General features: G+C 34.0%; 1 protein-coding gene across 15 annotated transcripts in view; it reads left to right on the top strand.

Moving 5' to 3' along the window:
* Positions 1 to 15,916, top strand: part of PTPN4 (protein tyrosine phosphatase non-receptor type 4) — a 180,516-nt gene that overhangs the window by 56,888 nt on the left and 107,712 nt on the right. For 12 of the 15 annotated variants that reach the window (XM_081260413.1, XM_081260419.1, XM_081260408.1 and 9 more), the window contains one exon: positions 10,438 to 10,545. In XM_081260413.1, coding sequence (XP_081116539.1) covers positions 10,438 to 10,545 — 108 coding nt within the window. Of the gene's footprint in view, positions 1 to 10,437; positions 10,546 to 14,562; positions 14,653 to 15,916 lie in introns of those variants that run through there. The other 3 variants (XM_081260409.1, XM_081260410.1, XM_081260411.1) reach the window with 1 other exon arrangement.

Here is a 15,916-nt window from a genome sequence, read left to right on the forward strand (position 1 = left end):
TTATTTGATTTAAAAACTTTCTGCAGGTTTCTTTGATTGGTATCTGCTTTCTCTTTTTCCTGTCCTATAACCTTTAATTTTTGCTTGAGCCTGTTGGTCATCTTTAGGGTAAAGGCTGTCGAAGTCTCTTGCCCATTTTATAATTATTATTTTTTAATTATTATTATTGTAAGAATTCTTTTTTCTGGATCCTGGGCTGGGTCGTAGCTCAGTGGGATAGGGTCGTAGCTCAGTGATAGAGTGCTTGTCTAGTATGTGAGAGGCACTGGGTTCGATTCTTGGCACCACATGTAAATAAATAAAGGTCTGTTGACAACTATTAAAAAAAAAGAATCATTTTTTTCTGGATCCAAGTCACTTATCAGGTATTTGATTTGCAGATTTTTTCCCCCCATTCTGCTGGTTGTCTTTTTCCTTGGTGGAATTTTTTGAAACGGTTTTAACCTTTGATTCTAATTTGTCCCTTTTTTCTTTTGTCACACATGCCTTTAGTGTCATATTGAAAAGAAATTGCCTGGTCTTGGTCACAAGAATTTACTCTTATATCTTCCTCTAAGACTTTTTATAGCTCTAGATATTAATTTTAGGTACAAGATCCGTTTGAAGTTAATTTTTCATAGGGTTGAGGTGTAGGGGTCCATTTTTATTCTTTTGTATATGGATATTCATTTATCCTACCACCATTTGTTGACCCATATGAATGGTTTTGTTGCTCTTGTAACATCAATAAACATAATAGTTTATATCTGAACTCTAATTCTTTTCTTTCCTGTTGCAATGTCTGTCTTTATGAATATGTATATTTATGAATGTGTGTGTGTATATATATCAATTTTTTTTGGTTGCGGGGGTGGTCCATAGTTAGAATTGCTGTGTCCTTGGTGGTGAATTGGCCCTTTTGTCATTTATAATTCCACTTTGTTTCTATTATAAACTCTTTTGCTCTGAAGTCTACTTTATCTCACTTTAATATAGACACTTTTAAAAATTTTTCTTATATAATTTTTATACCTTTATTTTATTTATTTTTATATGGTGCTGATAATCGAACCCCAGATCTGGCACTTGCTAGCCGAGCGCTCTACCGCCGAGCCCCAGCCCCAGCCCCAGCCCCAGCCCAGCCCAGACACTTTTTTTGATTAGTGTTTGTATTGCATTTTTTTTGGCGCATCATTTATTTTCAGCCTATCTTTATCATTATACTTTTTGAAGTTTTTGGAGATGGCATATCTTTGGGTCTTTTATTTTATTTTTTGGTATTCACTCTTGCCAATCCCTGAGTTGGAAATTGAAATTTTACTTTCTTTGCAAGTAATTTGTAGATGCCATCATCCCAGAAACACTTTAAGTTTATTTTTTCACTTGGAATTTTCAAACCACATTATATAGCTGACAAGACAGGAGAGTTTTAGTTTTTTTAATTCTTTGTTTTGTTTTTCTTTGCCATTGTAAATGGCATTATTCTTTGTTTATTTTTACTTTGCGAGTACAGCCTACTTAAAATTTGGGTCTTTTATTTTCAACCTGAATAAACTTTGATTTTCATATATTATATGTGGTCAAAGCAAAAGCTAGAAAACTTAAGGACTGGGAACTGATCATAGCATTTCTTACTAGTTAGGCTTCCTAGATCCTTTTTCGCCCCATGCTAGATCAGTAATAGATTAAAGCAAAGAATATTGAAAATATTTCATCTGGCCATTTTATTGCATATGGGAGGATTTTTTTTTCTAAACATACAATCTCCTTTACTGCCAGAAATAGAAGCCATATCTTTATTTGCACAGGAGTTTTTATTTTAATACAGACTTATCAATTCTTTATTGTTCATACTTTGGGCTGTTTCTGAGAAAGCTCTCTGAACTATGAAAACTAAAAGATATTCTTGTATAATTTTCCCAGAAAAAATATTTAAAAACATTTTTTTGGTACTGGGGATTTAACCCAGGAGTGATTTATCTAGGAGCTACATTTCCAGCACCCCCCCCACACACACACACTTTTTTTTTTTTTTTTGAGACAAGGGTTCACTAAATTGCTGAGGCTGGCAACGTGTGATCCTCCTGCCCCTGCCTCCCCAGTCACTAGGACTATTTGCGTACCCCACTATACTTGGCCAGAAATTTTAGTTATACTTTAAATTCATCTTAAATATTTGTTTAACTTGAGAGATAGTATTGAAATTTTTAAAAAAATTTTTGCCCTGACAGTAAGGAGGTATTTGCATGTGTTTTCTCCCTCATACTGTTAATGTTTTACATCATTAATTACTTGTGCTGCACTTGTGACATCTGTGAAATCCTGGTATCTTTTTTTTTACCATGATGTTAAGTCAGTTAGCTAATTTGAGGGTTTTGCATCTCTATTTGTGGGATTTGCCTTTATATTTTCTTTTACTCTTATTCCCTTGAATCATAAGACTAATTGGGTAACATTTCCCGTTTTCCTATTCTTTGGAATAGTTTAGATAAATTGGACATACTTTGGAATGTTTGTTAGGTTTGGTAAAGCTGTCTCTGGTGACTTTTAAGTATATAAGATTTTAAAGCACTTACTAGTTTTCTTTAATGTATGTTGGTTTAAGTGTTCTACCTGTAGTTCTTTTCACTTTTTTTATTGTCCCTTTAATTTGCTGTTCTGAAAGTACTCTTAATCTTTATGCCAGTTCACATTATCTGGTTATTTTAGCTTGACAGTAAGTCTTTATATGGGATAGAGTAAATGGTTTTATATTTTAAGTACTCTTAATCATTTAAGTTTGTAATCTCTATAGTTCTGTTGTTGGAGTTCTGAATGGGGGGGGGTGATTCATCTCTGCTAGCTTTTGCTGTTGATAAATTGATTCTTCTTATGCCTTAGAATTTTGGGTTGTAACCTTGTTACCCAATAAGCATTAACTCTGAGAATCATCTACAGTCAGGGTTAAGAATGTGTTTTTGATTTCATGTTTTATTTTTACCTAGTTATAGTCTTGTTGTTGTTGTTTTAATCAAAGTTTTCCCCTTTGGGATTTTATGAACAGTCAATAATGTAAAATCAGACTTTAGACTTATATGAAAGATGCCTCATGGTTAGGAATTTTCAGAAGAGGCTTTTCTTCATCCAGATCCCAGGTATAGGCAGAAAAACCTCTTTGTGCTCATCTGGGCTGGAGGGAGGACTTGCCCTTCCGGTTTATTTTTCATGGAGAATGTTGCCCTGGGTTATTAGTGGAAAAGTCTTAGTTTATATATTGCCTTATTTGTACTCTGGGCCTGAACATTGTTGTACCTGTGTGTAATAAGCCCAAATTGCTTCTTGTTCGTCTGTCCTTCCTTCCTTCCTTCCTTCCTTCCTTCCTTCCTTCCTTCCTTCCTTCCTTCCTTCCTTCCTTCCTTCCTTCCTTCCTCTTTTTGGTACTGAGGATTGAATCCAGGGGCATTTTCCACTGAACTACATATCTAGCTCTTTTATTTTTCATTTAAATTTTTGAAACCACGGTCTTGCTGAGTTGTTTAGGGCCTTGCTAAATTACTGAGATTGGCCTGGAACTTAATGATCCTCCTACCTTAGTCTCTCCTGAGTTGCTGGGATCATAGCAAATTGCTTGTTCTTTCACAAGCCTTTCCAGGCAACCCCAGCACAGTTTATACCCAAGTTCTGTTTCTTTGTGAATGCTGGAGATTTTGTGTCAGATTAAGAGTGCAATCCTATTTTATATTTTATCCAATTTTATATTTTATCCAGCATGTCTAGATATTTTGTTTCATGACTTTTTAGATTATCTAGTCTGCCATGTTGTTGGAAAGGAAGTTGGTGTTTTAAAATAGGATATACAAAGCAATTGTGTTAGTTAGCTTAAATAATTTCCCCCTAAGATGGGAGGACCAAATATAAATAGCCTTTCATTGTTGACCAAGGCAAAATAATTGTCTGAAGCAAAGTATTGCATAGTGGCTCTGGGCAACTCTAGACCCACATAACCTGGCTAGAGTGTATAAGCCTTGCCATTTAACAAAACCTGTATAATCTTTAGAAGTCTGTGGTATCTCCCTGTGCTTCTTCACTTTTAAAGAATCTTAATAGTGCTTACCTCATGTTTTTTTTTTTTTTATGTTTAAATGAGTCAGTACACATATACTTTACAATAGTGTCTGACAATCATTAGTATTCAATAAATGTTATTATTATTTTTATTATATTACTATGAACATCATTAGCCATAACGCTTACTTCTTGAGACCATTTTTCTGCATGGGAAAAGTTTTTCATTGACTATAGGAAAAACTATAGAATTTATACTTTATTTTTAGAAGGCTGTATTGCTTTTTCCTGTTCTGTTTTATAAATGAGTTTTCTGCAGAGAAGGAAATCAGTTGCCACTTCATTAAGACACTACTAAATTTTAAATTTTCCATTAGTAAGTAACCTTTTGTTTTCAAAACCATTGGTTGTTTTTCTCTTAAGTTTATGTTACCTATTACTAATCTCTTTTCCCTAACCCTCCAATGAAAAACCTATTCCTGTGATATATTTTCTTCATCCAGAAAGGTGATCAGAAATCATAGTATGATAAGGCTCTCAAGTATTCATTCTTTTTTTTTTTTTTTTTTTTTTTGTGGTACTGGGGATCAAATCCAGAGCCTCATACTGGGTAAGTGTTTTGCCTCTGAGCTACCCCCTGAGCCCTTCAGTCACACTTGAGGGTCATTACTATGACTTTGCACTAAATATTATGGAGGGAACTCTTTCTGTAACTTTGTCTTACTCACCTGCCTAACCTATTTCATAACTGTATTTTTCATTTATGGAAAATATTTCGTCCTTGGGGCTGGGTCTGGGGCTCAGAGGTAAAGCACTTGCCTAGCATGCGCGAGGCCCTGGGTTCGATCCTCAGCATAAAAAATAAAGATATTGTGTCCACCTATAACTAAAAGATAAATTTTAAAAAAAAGGAAAATAGTCCTACCTATCTTCAGGACAGCATCTTTAGAAATATGAAATCTTAGTGTCACAAGGGACATCAGAGATTGTCTAGTTGTTTTCAAACACTTTTTAATAGACTTCTTCTTTTCCTAATAAAGGTATACTCATGCATACATGAACTATATATGTATAATGGATCAAATTATAGTTAGTAGTTAAAGTGAGGTGTCTTGGACTTTTCTTTCTCATTACATTAGCCCTGAGTACACTCATTGAACCCCAACAATACTACACAGCATAATCTGAAACTACTGATCTAGTCTTTCTCATATTTTAGGGTCTATGAAATTGACCTGCATGGAAAGAAAAATTCACCCAACACCACACATTAACTAGCTAAATAAGGACTAAGCCTAGTGTTTACTGTTTCAATTTTGCTACTTTCTAAAGCATTGCCCTGTTCCCTCTGCTATATGTCTGGAGAGCTGCTGCTTCATCTTCCCCACAGCCTTGTGTAAGGAAGTCTCTCCTTATACTTGGCCAGCCAAAAAGAATCTTAACTTAGATAGACAATCGTTGGTCTAGAATTCTAGTGATAAGATTCTAGTGACACTCTTCCTCTTTAGAGACAGTTTACTAAGTTAGTTTATCTGCAGATAAATTATTCCTTAAGCTTTAGAGATAACCCTTAAATGTCTTGTTCTCTAACTGGTCCTTTTATAAAATAAGAAAAACAGAAGGATTGGCAGTACCTCCAAAGACCAAAAGCCACATACACTTTTATAATTGCTTCTATATGCTGTTTTATCATTTAATTATTCAACTAACTACTGGTTTCAGTTGGTGCACACCTGTAATCCCAGTGACTTGGGAGGCTGAGTGAGAGGATCATGAGTTCAAAGCCAGTCTCAGCAACTTAGTGAGACCCTGTCTCAAAATAAAACATGGTTCGGTTGTTAAACACCCCTGGGTTCAATCCCTGGTACAAAAAAAAAAAAAAAAAAATTCAGCAAACCAAATATTTATTGATGTCCTTTTTTGGACAGACTTCTTAGAATCTCTGGTACATTCCAGAATTCTCTTTCACCTGTCATGTTACTCTTTGTTTAGATACTGGGCAGTTTTATCTGCTTCAGTTCTCAGACTGATGACTCTCAAATATGTATTTCTTCTCTGTTGGACAGTGAATCATTTATTCATCCATTTATTGTTTATTCATTCAACAACAAATATTTATTTATGCTTGGCAGTGTTCCAGATTCTAGTAACTTGATAATAAGACTGTTACTCTGGAGCTTTCTAGTGTGAGACATATATAAATATAATTTATATATATATGATGGTGTTAAGTAATAAGAAAGTGAAAATATGGTAAAGGCATAGAATGAGTTGGGAGCGTGGAAGGTACATGTGGTCACAGGTGGTGGCACTAGAGCACAGTTTAGAACTGAGAAACAAGCCTCGGGTAAGTCTGTTAGAAGAGTAGAGATTGAGTTTAGTGTGGGAAAATCAAGGAGGCTGTCATTAGGTAAGAATGTGCAAGCATAGAGGTGTGCATGGTTAGTAAGGGATTTGAGGATTGGATCAAAATAGCACCTCACTAGGCCTTAGCAATTTCTATGGTTTGAATATGGCTTGAGTGGTTCCCCCAAGGTTTGTATGTTGAAATTTAATCCCTATTATGAGGTATTAAAAGTTCAGAAACTAATCTAACTATGGTTTTTAGAGGTGAGGTCTTTGGTGGGCTAGGGATGTGGCTCAGTAATAGATCACTTGCCTAGGGATGTGTGAGGCCTTGGGTTCAATTCCCAGTTGTGTGTTGGGGGTGGGTGCGTTTTAGAGGTGGGGCATATGGGAGGTGATTAGGATTATATAAAGTCATTAGGATGGAGCTTTCCCCTAATAATTGAATCCTAGTGGTTTATTTTTTTCTTGTGGTACTGGGGATTGAACCCAGAGCCACACATTTGCTGCATAAATTTTAGTGTCTAGTGGGAGGGAGTTCAGAAGAGAGCAAGAGATAGAGATGGAGATCCCCTGCCACCTTCTCTCCCTCTCTCCCACCTTCTCTTGCCTTGTGTTGATCTGTGTTGTGTTAGGACTCTGCCAACAAGAAAGCCATTTGTCAGATGTGGCCCCTTGACTTTGCACCTTCAGAACCAAGAATCTAAAGAAACCTTTCTTGATTAAAACTCTGCAGTCAAACCAGGTACAGTGACTCATGCCTGTAATCCCACAGCTCAGGAGGCTGAGGTAGGAGAATCACAAGTTCAAAAGCTCAGCCTTAGGAATTTAGCAAAGCCCTAAGCAACTCAGCAAGATCCTGTCTCTAAATAAAATATAAAAAAGGGCTGGGGATGTGGCTCAGTGGTTAAGCACCCCGGGTTCAATCCCTGGTGCAAAAAGAAAAAAACAAAAACCAAAAAACCATCCCAATCTATGGTGTTATGTTATTGGCAACAGAAAATGGATAGTAGGGCAAAGAATGAGAAATGGACCAGTGGACCCAGCTTTCAGTTGGATTTTTAAGTCCTTCTTCTATCCTTCTTCCTTTGGTTGAATCATAAGCCCTCAAAATATAGGGTTTTTTTTTTCCTTTTTTGTTGTTCTTTTTAGATATACAGACAATACAGTGTATTTTGATATGTGCATATACATACATAGAGTGTATAGCTTATTCTAATTAAGATTAATTCTTGTGGTAGTACAAAATGTGGAGTTACACTGGTCATGTATTCACATATGAATATAGTAAAGTGATGTCTGATTCATTCATTCTTATTCTTGTCCTCGACCCCTTCCCTTCTTTTCCCTTTTGCTAATCCAGTGAACTTGTATCACTCCCCCTTATTGTGTGTTAGCATCCACATATCAGAGAAAATATTTGCCCTTTGGTTTTCTGGGATTGGCTTATTTCACTTGACATAGTCTCCAGTTCCAGCCATTTACTGTCAAATGCCACAATTTCATTCATCTTTATGGCTGAGTTATATTCCATTGTGTATATGTACCACATTTTCTTCATTCATTTGTTGAAGGGCACCTAGGTTGGTTCCATAGCTTAACTGTTGTGAATTAAGCTGCTGTAAACGTTAATGTGACTTTGTCACTGTAGTGTGCTGATTTTAAGTCCTTAGGTATATTTTGAGGAGTGGGAGAACTAGGTCAAATGGTGGTTTCATTCCGTTTTTCTGAGGAATCTCCATGCTGCTTTCCAGAGAGGTCACAGCAATTTGCAGTTTAACCAGCAAAGTATGAGTGTACCTTTTTCTCCTTTCCAGCCTTTATTGTTACTTATATTCTTGGTAATTGCCGTTCTGACTAGAGGGAGATAGAATGAATATCAGTGTGTTTTTAATTTGCATTTCTATAATTGCTAGAGATATTAAACAATTTTTTATATAATATAGGTTTTTGAAACTGAGCTTTGTTCATGGAGTGTTCCTTCCATCAGTGAATGGTACCACTAATAACATATTTGAATAATGCAGGCACGTACACACATTGTCTTTGATGTTCCGTCCTTCCTTATCTATAGTCAGTTGCTTTTTTGCCAATTCTGCCTTAATGAATAGATCAGTTTATCATTTTTGATGTCAGTATAGTTTAGGTCTCCATTATACTTGGTATTATCATAGGAGTCTCTTAATTTATCTTGTCTTAAAATTTTTAATATCTACACAGTATTTTATAAAGCCATATGTGATCTGACCACAGCCTTGCTGCCTTTTTCCACATTTCAGAGTTTAAAAAATTTTCATTTTAGCATGTTTATTAGTTGCAGTCAGCTGGAGGCATAGCAGAAAATGATTCTGTTCCATCCCATCTAGACAAGTACATCAAACTCACCTTGGACTTTTCAAAAGACTTAATGCTTGATCTCTTCCTCAGGTCAGTTTAATCAGAATAGGAGAGGGGCCAGGAGGTAGGTTTCATCAATATAAAAAATATTTTCAGGTAATTGAATGGGCAGCAACATTGAGAAGCCCTATTTTTGAAACCCATACTTCCTGCCATTAATGAGTTTGGTAAATAATCATTTTACCAGTTCTTGCCAATAAGATATGAAGGGAAGCTCTTTGTAAAATAAGTTTACAAGGAAATGCTTTCTTTTGAACATTGTACTGTGTGCGTATAAATTTTGGAATTGCTGTGATAATCTTGCTCACGGCCCCCAAAATAGCCAACCCTGGAATGCAGATAAGAGACATGGAAAGAAACCTGGTCCATGATTTTTTTTTTTTAAAAAACATTTAATTTTAAAAAGTAGTTAGACCAATACCTTTATTTTATTTATTTATTTTTTAATGTGGTGCTGAGGATTGAACCCAGGGCCAGACGAGCTGAGCCACAACCCCAGCCCCTTTGATTATGTCTTTTATTTACTGAATTAGTTAGCTCTGGAATCTACTGTACCTCTATTAAAATGTTCTTAATATTTCAGCTCTGAGATTGGATTCTGATTTATAGCTAGAAGCTTCCAAACTACTATATCTCATGAATGGATAAAGTAGTGGTAAAATATACCACTATTTACTGCTGTGTTTTCTATTATTTCTCTTGTATAAATAACACTGCAGTGAACATACTGGTGTGTATAGTTCTTTCCCCCAGTTTTGGGCTTTATGTCATTACTCAGATTAACATCCCAGAAGTAGTTAACATTGTTTTTGCTTTTGTTTAATATTTCAAGTTCCTTTCCCAACAGGTTATATCTATCTACAATGTTAGCAGTAATTAGTATTTTTTAATCTTGCTCACTGGGTTTTTTTTTCCACTGTTGTTTACAAATGTTCTGTCATTGTAATGTCCTATTTTTATTTCTTTTATTACTAAAATGTTAATCATTTCTCTGTTTTTATTCATTAGTTTCATTTCTTTTTTTTTAGGCAATTGTACAATCATGTCTTTGTGCAATAATTTAGTAACTATGGAACTTGGGGAAGTTATAGTTACTATTACTAAAACAAGGGAATAATAATTTATTTATTACTGTAGGGTTAGTGTGAGGTTAAAATGAGACATTTTCCTGAAGTTCTCTGAGCATCATAATGAAATAATAGTCCTTTATCACATTTGCTGTATTTTTAACATCTTTTGTTTCCCTTTTCATGGCATTATTTTACACAAAATTATATTTTCAATTATAATTAGTCAAGCCAGTTACTTTTCAGTCATAATTTAGATACAAGAAAAGACATGACAAAAATGACATGGAGTTATATGTAACTAACATATGTTAATCATACTATGTACCTACATGTTAATTATATACACATATAATTAATGTGGTACTGATAAGAATACCATGATGATAACCTGAAAGCAAGAGACATTTTCAAAGGTTTCTATATCTTCATATTTATTATATAGTCTTGAACCAGTTTGTTTTTAAAAACTATTATATTAAATGTGAAGGCTTTTTTCTGAACCAAGTCATTGGTATAGAGACACCTGCCATTTTAATAGGAGAGGACAAAAAGTCAAGCAGGTTATAAAGCAAAATTGGTTTCATGTTATTTTTCTTTTCAGAAAAATGAGCTGGGACAAGTTTTGTTGGATATAGTCTTCAAGCATCTTGATTTGACTGAACGAGACTATTTTGGTTTACAGTTGGCTGATGATTCCACAGATAACCCAGTAAGTTTCATTTCATTTTAGTTTTTCTCTCTGTTTAAAATATAAAGTCCTTTTTTGTTTTAAATGTTCACTGATTTAATGAATTTTTAAATTTTTATTTGAACAGTTGGAGGTAATTCTTTTGTCTTCATTCCCCTTTACTTGATGTCAGCCTATAAGTCTAGTGCCAGTTTCATTAATTGTGTATCTCAGAAAACTGAAAAAAAAAGTATAATTCATCCTCTTGACTTGACGAGAGATGACTGGGCATAAAAATTAAAATATCTGGAGACTTATTAATTTGCACTAAAATGAAATTGGATTTTTATGGTATTCATGGAGAATTATTTCTAACAAAAAATTCTTATTTTTTTGTTCAGGATAAATTTTCCAAATAAGAATATTCAAAAGAGACCTCCCAAATGAGATAGAGAATAAATTCAATAGGTACTCAAACTTATTATTCAGTATTTGTAATCATGGTTCTTTTGATTAGAAACATCAGATCATAGAAATAGAAGATAACATATGATTAAATAGTACAGCTGTTGACTTTTTAAATTGAACATTATGAAATACACTAAGGAAATACATCTTTTTATGAACCTAGATGAAGGGCTTATTGCAAATTTTGGTTGAATTCTTATATGTTTACATGATTATACCATGAGAGACTTTTACAGAAATTATGATAGCCTTTTGATTAGTGTAGGAAGAGTTCATTTTTAAGGAAATATTATGGACAGCTTAGAAAAATGAAGAAGCAGAATAAATAGTTTCTGAATCAGTGTTTCAGAAATCCATTATAAGACTATACTGACAGAGTGTCTACAGAAAATATAAATATTGTTTATGAAAAAGTAGGGGTTTTTGTTTGTTTAGTTTTTTGTTTCTTTTTTGTTTTGTTTGTATGCTACTAGAGATCGAACGCAGGAACACTTTACCACTGGTCTATATCCCCAGTCGTTTATATTTATATTTTTATTTATTTATTATTTTGGGGGGCGGTGGGTACCGGGGATTGAATTCAGAGGCACTCAATCACTGAGCCATGTCCCCAGCCATATTTTGTATTTTATTTAGAGACAGGTTCTCACTGAGTTGTTTAGCACCTCGGTTTTGCTGAGGCTGACTTTGAACTCGTGATCCTCCTATCTCAACCTCTAGGATTACAGGTGTGCACCATTGCACCCAGCCTATATTTTTATTTTTTTGAGACAGGGTCTTGCTAAGTTGCCTCGACCGTATAATCCTACTGCCTCAGCCTCTTGAGTTGCTGGGATAACAGGTGTGTGCCATCACATCTGGCTTGTTTAGTGTCCCCCTCCCCCCACCTCCGTCTTGGGTCTTAGTTCTCTGAATGAATTGTTAGTGGGAAATAAATATTTGATGTTAAATGTTACTATTTTACTTTTTGGTATCATGTATTGATTTTTATATCACAATCAACCAGAAGAAAATAGAGGATGAAGTGATAAAAATAAACCAAGGGCCAGATAATCTCAGTGAAAATAAATACTTTTAAACTTAATTAAAATTAAAACAATTTTTCCTCATATTTTGTCTTCAGATGACTTGACTTTCTCCAAGGGCCTTGAGTTATACTGTTATTTCTTGGTAAATAAACCCATATAAACATGAATATTAGGTGAAATGTCAGTAATGCAGCTCTCCCAGAAAGGTAAATTGTTAGCTAAGAAAATACCCAAAAGATACATGTGACACTGCATTGAGAGAAAAGAAAGTCAGTTGACTCCTAGATTATCTTGCTGGTGCTCATAAGACACTCTAGCCAGTCTTGGCTTTAGATTGATTGGAGAAGTGACAAGACAGATTTTATGCCAGATTTTTTTTTTTTTTTTTTTTTTTGCCAAAAAGTGGGGTGTGACTATTTTGTGATGCTTTTTAAAAAATTGTGTTGATATTACTTTAAAATCATTTATTACTAATGGTTCAAGACTAGGATACATGGAATACTCATGAATATACATTAATACAGTGAACACCAATATTCCTATGGTTCCTGAAAAAGTGTTCCAAAAGGACTAATACTGAGCTCACATGTACTACAAGAGATAAAACGTACATCACATAATTTTGGATACAAGAAGATATTCTGTTCTAATTATGCCAGGATGAATTTAGGGAAATAAGAATTTTATACTAGGTTGATCTTTTTGCTCTCTTCTACTTTTTCTAACTTTGTCTTTTCTGTTTCAAGTGTTCCTTTTTAAATGGCAATATATTCTTTGGTTCCAGGGTTTTTAACTTGTTTATCATCTAAAATAATTGTTTCAGAAAAGTTAGAATCATAAAATTTTAGGGATCTAAAAGAGGTTTTAGATATGATCTAGTCTAATACTGTGATTTTACATGAGACATTTTTTCAGTTCAAAAAGATAAAACCTGAATTACTCCCTGGCAGAACCTTGGTATTTCTAATTCTCTTTGCCATTCTTTTTCTCTGGACTGCAACTTTAATATTTAAATAGAAAAATTGTGAGATGCCAAAATATGTCCAAAAAAGATCTTTTTTTAAAAAAAAATGTTTATTTTTTAGTTGTAGTTAGGAACAATATCTTTATCTTATTTATTTATTTTTATGTGGTGCTGAGGATCAACCCAGGACCTTGCACATGATAGGCGAGCGCTCTACTGCTGAGCAACAACCCTAGCCCCCAAGAAAGGATCTTTAAAGATTTTATAGTTAATATCCCATTTCTGCTTGCCAGCATGAACTTATATTAAGGTTTTGAGGGTAATGAATACACTGAAGGAAAGGGGCATCATTCTTCAAAAGAGAAAGGAATAAGGTAGTGTCATTTATGAAGTATCGATTGTAGGTTTATTAACTAAGTGTTTTGCATATATCTCATTTAATGCTATTTTTGTTTCTTTCCACATTTTTAATTTGAGCATTATAGTTGTATATAACAGTGGGATTTGTTGTTATATATTGGTGATAACAATATGATGTGGCCAGAATTATTCCCCAGCACTTCTCCCGTCCCTCCCATCTTTCTACCCCCTGGTCCCTTTTTACCCCCTGATATAGTAATAGACAGACAATCAGTAGAGTAGAGGCAGAGGATAACGGGAAGGTAGGGAGGAAGGGAAAGGGAAGATCCTAGGGAATGAATCTGATCAAATTATGTGCATGTACCAATATGGCATAATGAATCCCACTATTATTTTTAGTTATAATACAAATAAAAAATTTAGAAAAGAATTTGCCTTTAGAGCAGGTTCCCATGTGAAAATTGATGTTGCAAGTCCAAGAACCACATTTTGAAAATCCTGCTCTAACTCAGTAAAATATTAAGTCAACTGATGTATGGCTTAATTTATGTGGAACAGTTTGATTGATCTTCCTCCCTCCTCCTCCTCCTACTCATCTTCCTCCTTTTTTTTTTTTTTTCCTGGCACTGGGCATTGAAGCCAGGGTGCTTTACCACTGAACTACAATACCAGTCCTTTTTATTTTTTATTTTGAGACAGACTCTCACTAAGTTGCTGAGGTTATCACTAAATTGCTGGGCCTGGGGTTGTAGCTCAGTAGTAGATCACTTTCCTTGCATGCGTGAGGCATTGGGTTCGAGTCTCAGCACCACATAAAAATAAATAAATAAAGATGTTGTCCATCTATAACTAAAAATACATATATATATATATATATATATATATATATATATATATATATATATTTAAATTGCTGAAGATGGCCCGAAACTTGGAACCCTCTTGCTTTAGTCTCCTGATTTTGCTGGGATATAGGTGTGAGCCACTGTGCCCAGCTAAAGTTTTTTCTTGTTTTAACATATAACTCAAAGTTGCCGAATTATTTATTTTGTCAGGCTTGAATAAATACAGAAAAAGTCACATATAGTTCAGTATAACAGTTCCTATAGTACTTGCTTTTATTTCACATGTCAGTATTTCTGTCTTATATTTCTTTCATGTGTTTTGTTGTAATAACTTAAATTTAGGCTCTTATTACCTACTTATAAACATCTTTGGTAACCTCTTTTTAAATTTTAGCCCTGTTATACTTTCTTGAGGAATGACAGAGGTACCTGAGATACAGAAGAATGTTTCAGAAAGAAGCAGCAGCATATGCAAAGATTCAAAGTAAAGACACAAGAATGCTGTATTTGAGGAATTGAAAAAATGTTTTGAGCTGGGGATGTGGCTCAGTGATTAAGTACCCTTGATAACTATTATATACCTGGTATCAAAAAAAAAAAGTTTTAATTTGGCTGGCAAATAAGGTCAGGAACAGACAGGTAGAAAAGGACTATGCTTACTTAAGGATTTATTTATATACCAAATGTAGGACATAATTCAGCTCTATCACTTTATGTTTACAGTGTAGACAATGACTAACACAAGTTATAGTTTAGAGATTAATTGGAAGATTATTTTATTAATGATGTTACTAGGAAAAGTAATGATTGACTGTAGGGGGTGAAGAAAAAATGAGTGCTAGAAATAATTTGATGATATAGGACTAGATATAGTTAAGGTAGAGTGAATCCATAGGGAAAGGAATTAAATTCATTAATTCTGCATTTTGTAAATTCATGGAATTTTCCATATAGATTATCATGTATGTATGTGGTTAATTACATTGACTTTCAGATTTTAAATATATACAACTGACTGTGGACAAATAGATACAATTGACTGTGTGTTAAACTTGAATCTAAATACACATAAGTTCAAGTATTTTTCTTCTTTAATTCCTTGGGGTTTTCTGTGTAAATTATCATATCCTCTCTGACTAGGGACGGTTTTACTTCTTTTCCAGTCTTTATTTTTCTCATTTTTAAATTCATTATTGCATTGGCTAAAACCACCCTTACAGTGATGAACAGCAGTGATGGGAGAGATTAATTTATCTTCTTTATCTTAAGAAGAAAGTATTCAGTGATTCACCATCAGGTATGCTGTCAGTGTAGAGGTTTTTTCCCCCCTGAATTAATGTAATTGAAAAAGTAGAACCACAATGAAATGTCAATACACATTCACTAGAATAGTTAAAATTAAAAATTCTTTCAATACCAAGTGTTGGAAAGTATGTGGAAGAGCAGATAAGAATTGCCTGTGAGAATGTAAAAATATTCAATCATTTAGAAAATAGTTTGGTAGTAGTTTAATTCCTTGTAAAAATTAAACACATTTGATATATTACACCACCTGGCAAAATCTCACATATATTTATCTAAGAGAATGAAAACATTGTATAAAACCTTGTATATAAATGTTCATAGGAGTTTTATTCATAATACCCCAAGCACAAGTTCACCTTAATGTCCATCAGTAAGTAAATGGATTAAAATAAATGTTGTATAACTATACAGTGGGACACTGTATAATTCCATTTGTATTAAAT

This window comes from Spermophilus citellus (genome assembly GCF_964194105.1).
Source record: "Spermophilus citellus genome assembly, chromosome: 11".
NCBI classification, from domain to species: Eukaryota; Metazoa; Chordata; class Mammalia; order Rodentia; family Sciuridae; genus Spermophilus; species Spermophilus citellus.